Here is a 6,000-nt window from a genome sequence, read left to right as displayed (position 1 = left end):
CCCCCCCAAAGGCGGAGAGAGAGAGGGAGAGGAGGAGGAGGAGGAGAGACAGGGGGAGAGGAGAGCTGATGCCTAAGCGAGTCACTCGGCGCAGGCACGGCGGGCGGGACCACAACTTCCCGGGGCGCGGAGCGGCGCGGAGCGGCGCGGAACGGAGCGCGGCGGTCGGAGCGCGCCCATGTCAGCGCGGCGCCGGGGGACTGCACGGCGCTACGGGCAGCACTGAGCAACCCTCCTCGCCCAGCGATGTATTCACTGCTCTCCGCCTGCACTTGCCTGTAAGGATTATGGCATATATGTATTTTTTTTCCTTCTGTTTTTTTTTTTTTCCCTTCTTTTTAATTATTATTTTTGTTATTGTTTTTATTGAGTCTATTCGGAAAACTTTCATCTTGGAGGCTCCGGTTGCGTTTTTGCCTGCAGCCAGGTGGGAGCGGGGAGCGGAGTCCCTTCGTGTGCGCAGCGCCGATCTGCGCCGCTTAAATAATCGCAAAGAAAAACAAAGCGAAAAAAAAAAAGTAAAAAAAAAAAAAAACAAAAACCAAAAACGCGACCGTAACCATTGCACCGCATCATCTGATCTTTTGTTGCCTTTTTTTTTTTTTTTTCTCCAGATGTTTACATTTCCTGCTGCTGTGCTTTCAGGTACAGGTACGTTGTCCTTTTCTGTCCTCTTTCGCTTTTGGTTGTTTTAAAAAAAAAAAAAAAAAAAAGAGAAAAAGTAACAAAGGCGGCGCTGACCCCGGCGCGCCCCGCACCTCCGCGCTGCGCTTCGCCCTCCGGTTGCGCGGATCCCGGTGCGGGTGCTCCGCCCGCAGCGCCGCGCGGTGCCCGCGGAGTCCGGGAGGCAGCGCTGTGCTGGGCGCGGAGGGATGCACTTGCCTTGGAGCGGCAGACGCTCTCCTGCTCCTGTTTTTTTTTTTTTCCTTTATTTCGTAGGGGACTTAACTCCCAAAAAAACGATACTTTGCAAAACACGGCGTGCCCAAGCCAGGAGGAGGCTGCGCTCTCCCTCCCCTTTATTCTGGAGGAAGGCGTCCAAGCCTGCTGCTGCCTTTGATCCTGCCTGGGCAGAAGGCAGCTGCTGATGGGGCACTGCGGGTCGGGGCTTCCAGTGCCACGTCCGTAGGACCCCCGGTGTCATGTCCGGGGGATCCCTGCTGCCGTGTCTGTGGGACCCCAATGCAGATGGGCACAGCAGGTGCCACAGCCCCGCTGCCTGCTCAGTGCCACCTGGTCCTGTGTTGGCCCTGCTGCACCTGCTGGTGCTCTGCAGCCAGAGGTGGTGCTGGCAGTGCCTCAGGAGGGGCTGCGTCCCTGCGGTCAGGCCCAACCCAACAGCCCCATCCTCTGCTCCCCTCCTCTGAACGCATCCACTTATTCTTCCCCTCATCCCTCTGAAAATCACGACTCCCCCGGTGAACCACCAGCACAGCCCCTGCGTCGCACAGACCGCAGCTGTAAATCACAGCCGCCGCTCTCCGGTGCGTTTTGTTGTTGTTGTTTTAATCCCAGACCCGAGGAATCCCGGCTGCGATGGCACCCGCTGCAGCGGGAGACATTTTTCTGTGATTGTGTGGTAACTGAAGTTAATCAGCCCCGGCCCCCTCCCTCTCCCCCTCCCTTTGGTGCTTTTAGTGAATCAGAAAAAGTTTGGCCTGCTGCCTGGAAAGCACTTGCTAAAATCTGATCTCTTACTTCAGCAGCCTTAAAACTTGGGAAGTTATTGGCATTTATACAGTTGGAGCTCGCGGGCTTCCAAAGCAATAAAATAATATAAAAAAAAAAAAAGAAAAGGGAAGGAACAAGTCGGTGCTGTTGTGCTATTAGAAGCATGCTTTCTCGGTCTTGGTTGCGGGATGCGCCGTGCGTGGGGCTCAGCCTTCCAGCAGGGCCACACGGGGCTTTGCAGTGTTAATGGCAGATGAAAAGATGTGAGCACCGTAAGTTTTTATTGCCCATTCTGTTACACTTTCTTTCTGGATTTATTCACGGGATTACATGTTTTGAGCCTGAATGGGAGCGAGGGATTATAGGATTTCTTTCATAATGATCAGTTTGGGTAGGAGTTAGCCTTTGGTGAACCGGAGTAAATTAATGCATCGCTCCGGTTTAATATTTATTTAGGCTAAAAGAAGTTGTTTGGTTTTGCTTAAAGGGCTCTGCGCAGCGCTGGGGAGGTTTAGGGACGGATTATATTCTCAGGATGGATGGATTATATCCTAAGGCTGATTTTCACCTCCTGCCGCTGTCGCCATCCCGCGGCTGCGTTGGGAGCGCTCCCGCCCTGTGCGGGGCCATAGGGCTCTGCGTGTGAAGGTGATGCACCTGCAGTGTGCTCCGGGGTCCTGTGGTTGTGCTTCTGCTGCAGGAGGAGTGGTACGGGGCGGCTGCTCCTCCACGGTGCAGCATCCCCTGGTTTGGGCTCGCGGAGGAGCCGGGCTCCTGCAAGGTGCCATTGTTGGGTGACACGTCTCATGAGGGATGCGTGGTGCAGAGCCAAGCTCCTGGCACAGCTGTGAGCATCCCTTTGTGGCTCCTGCTCCATCCCTGTGGCCACGTTCCTACCTTGTCTCCTTCCAGCAGCTCCTTTGCTGCCTGGGGTTGCTGTGCCCTGAAAACAGTCCCAGGCAGCAGAGAGGTGAGGTCTCTTTGGGGGCACTGGGGAGGTTAAGCTGATCATGCAGGTTTCACTTTAGGGCTGCTCTGCTGCACTACAGCCTCTTCTGCTTTCACTGCCCCTCAGCATTCTTCTCTTTAGCTCTCCTGCCCCTCACCGTGCCCTTCACGTCTGCCCGGCTCACAGAGAGGGCCTGGCAGGGCCTAAGTCCCTTGCTCTGATGCTTCTCGTGTATTAGGATCCAGCTTGGGAATCTGATCCAGGAGCAAACAGGAGGTCAGAGCAGCGCACGCTGCGGCACCGTGCTATTTTCCCATCTGCTATTGTTGTGTAAGAGGGAGATGGCTGCATCATGCCAATAGTAACTGTTTCTCTAAAGGTCCCGTGCAGCTCCGGGCAGTCACTATTTGGGGCTGTGTAAATTGGGACATAGAGAAATGCTGTTTTCACATACTCAGCGGGCCAGGCCCTGTGTCCTGTGATGGGTGGCACAGGCCCAGCCCTGGGGCTGGAAGAGGTGAGGCTTAGGGCAGCCAACTCAGCTGTGCTTGGGACCGGGGCCATCACTGCCATCTGCAGCACCCACTGTCCTGCCACACCGTATTGCCTTTGGAGAGGCAGAGGCCTCTGTCTTGCAGATTCCTGTCCAGAGAGGCAAAAAACCAAGCGTGTGAACTTTGGTATACCAGGACTTTTCTGTTGTGCCAATGGGCAGCAAAGAAGAGCTGCTGCTTGGATGCCTTAACCTGCAAGCCCATGTATTGCAACTCATATTGCAGTTTCAGAGCTTAGAGATATGCAGGGTGCTTCAGGGAAGAAGGAAGAGCTTGCTCACGGCAGAGGTGAGCACACAGCAGGGTGTAGTAGGTGTGGGTTCAGAGCTCCCCATCTGAGATAGCTGGACACGCCGTGATGGCTGTATTTAATTTGAGTTTTGCCTTCCATATTGCAACTGGCATGGACAAGGCTGGATGGAGGTGAGGGATGCTGAGATTTGGAGGGATGCCTGCTTTTAAAATCTCCATGCTATGTCCTCATACTACAGTTTGGGCAGAGAAGGGGCAGGGTGCAAAGGGTGCCCAGGCTGTCTTGGTTTTGTCAGAGCTGGTGTGAGTCCAGCAGCAATGCCTGCACATGAGCAGCATCCGGAATAGTTTATGTTGCCATAAGCCACAGCATCAGTCTGGGCACCGGCAGTTTCTGCAGCTGTGATGTGATCCAGCTGAGCAAGCGAACCTGGAGAGAAAGGCTCCCTTGGGGCTGAAAGTCACTCCTCTGGATCCACAACCCAATTCCTGGATCTTCGGGGCATTTTTTGTGTGTCTCTTCCTTTCCTCAGGAGCTGGGAAAGTCCCTGCTGCCTGCTCTCCCCTCCTCCTGTCAGTGCTATCTGATTTTGCTTTGATTCCTTCCAGATACGGACGCTTTTGATACCAGTTGTGATAAAAGCAGGTGAAAAAGAATTTCAGGAAATTGTGAGATTTTAAAAAGGAATAAAGGAACCTGGGAGGGCAGATACCAGCCTCGGGGACCACCAGGCACGCAGCCTCTGAGGCATCTGTGTGGTTCTGTGCCCACAGGGCCAGGGCAGTGTGGAGCCATCCTTGTGCCCTGCATCTCCCTGCTCTGCTGTGGGGATCACAGGGCTTCAGCCTGGTGCCGTTATCTTTTTTCTTGGCTCTTTTTTGTCCCATCCCTGGGCTTTTGTGTCTAGGTCCCTGTGGGCCATAGCAGCAGGCACAAGCAGGAATGGTGCAGCCCTGCCTACCTGGCGTGTCTCCTGTTCGCTGGTGTCTGAAATGCCGATGGAGGATTAGCATCCAGCGAAGTAGCTGGAGGGGAAGTGAGAAAAAAACATAGAAAAGACCGTCTGAGTCTGCCAAAGTATTTTCTTATTGGCATTCAGCAGCCTCGCCATAGCATGAAGAGAGAAGAAAGGAGAACAGAGAGAGGAAGGAGGAGGCTTAGCCTGTCATGGTCTGCCTACTTTCTTTTGTGAGAGCTCCTCGCCACGCCGGTGTCTGCGGTGGGTGGGAGCGGACGTGCCGATCCCTGCCGGGGGCTGCCGGGCTGTGCCCCCTCCCCTCGGCCTCCCACAGCACAGGGCCAGCTCGCAGCAGCCGCCCCTGGGCAGATCCCTCCTGTTGTGTTCAACCAGCCGGCGGGTTTCAAGCTCAGGCGCGCAGCAGAAGCGCATCCTCCCCAGGTGCGGCACCACGCCGTTCTGGGAACATCAGCAGCTCCCTGCTTGCAGCACACGGTTGCTTTTCCACGAGGGTACCTGATTCCTTCTGCTGCAGCCGCTGGACGAGGGGTCGTGTGGTGACATAAGGAATGCCTTGCTCTGCCTTAATGCGTTGGCCTGTTTCCTTCGGGTGTGATAACAGCATCCTCTGCGAGTAGCTCTTCTGTGCTTGGTGCTGCCCTGATTTCACTGCTGTTGAGCCCATGGCTGATGGGAGAGTGTTTGTTTTGCCCAAGGATCCCCTGGGGTGCTTGGAAACAGAGGGGCAAGCTGCAGCAGGTGAAAGTGCAGCACTTTGTTGGCTTTGGCTGAATGTGTGATTTGGAGGGGCTTGGTCCAGCAAGCAGCCAGGGATGGCACTGAAGTGGAGCAAAAGGGATGTGATGTGCCTTGTCAGCCTCCTGGTAATGTTTTGTGACACAGCACATTGAGATCGGTGAGCAGTGAATTTGGTGTAGCTCCCAGGGAGCTGCAGGTTGCATCTGCATAAATACCTGAGCTAGTTGATAGCAGCTTGCAGGGTGTTTCCAGCACTGCTTCTTCTTCCCAACTCCTGTTTCTCCTCCTGCACTTTCTCAGCCCCCTGTCTTCCCTGCTAAAATGCTGTCTTTGGCACCACTTGCAGGGATAGGTTGTTGAAAAGCTGCTGTATCTTTTGGAATACCCTGAGCCACCCTTCTGCAGCAAAACAGAATTAGCCCCAAGCCTCAGGAGCTCAATGAATACCAAGGTGTGCAACGTGCTGCGTGGGGTGCGTTCCTCCGAATGCAGGGAGCACAAAGTAGAAAAAGGGGAGAGCAGTAGTGCTGGCAGAAGCGCTTTGTGCTTCTCATCATTGCTGTTAATCCATTTGAAAGGAGGGGAGGTCTCTGCATATGAGGGAGGAATGGTTGCTGGTCTGTCCCTCCTTGCCCAGCACCCACACCATGGACCGAGTGCCGCAGGTGTGTGGGTTCCACTCGAATGAGACTGATGCATTTCTGAGCTGGGCCACCCCTGCCCCATGTGATAATCAAGCTGCTCGTCAGGCTTGTCCTGCTGAATCATCTCGGCAGTGGGCATGGTGCTCAACAACACTAACACTTATTTCTCCATGCTGGTTTCAGGCTGTAAGCAGAATCATACTCTGTTGCAC

At 54.5% G+C, this 6,000-nt stretch overlaps 1 protein-coding gene across 1 annotated transcript in view; it reads left to right on the top strand.

Moving 5' to 3' along the window:
* Positions 1-205: 205 nt before the first annotated feature.
* The window catches only part of FGF18 (fibroblast growth factor 18), a 64,565-nt gene continuing 58,770 nt past the window's right edge, over positions 206-6,000 (top strand). Inside the window, exons 1-2 of the mRNA XM_042880724.1 lie at positions 206-278; positions 615-651. Of these exons, the coding sequence (XP_042736658.1) occupies positions 247-278; positions 615-651 (69 nt within the window). The 5' untranslated portion in view covers positions 206-246. The remainder of the gene's footprint in view (positions 279-614; positions 652-6,000) is intronic.

Source organism: Lagopus leucura, unplaced genomic scaffold (genome assembly GCF_019238085.1).
Source record: "Lagopus leucura isolate 7727_CA_CO unplaced genomic scaffold, USGS_WTPT01 Super-Scaffold_100027, whole genome shotgun sequence".
NCBI classification, from domain to species: domain Eukaryota; kingdom Metazoa; phylum Chordata; class Aves; order Galliformes; family Phasianidae; genus Lagopus; species Lagopus leucura.
Note: the sequence above shows the minus strand (reverse complement) of the source record. Positions and strands in the feature narration are given on the sequence as shown.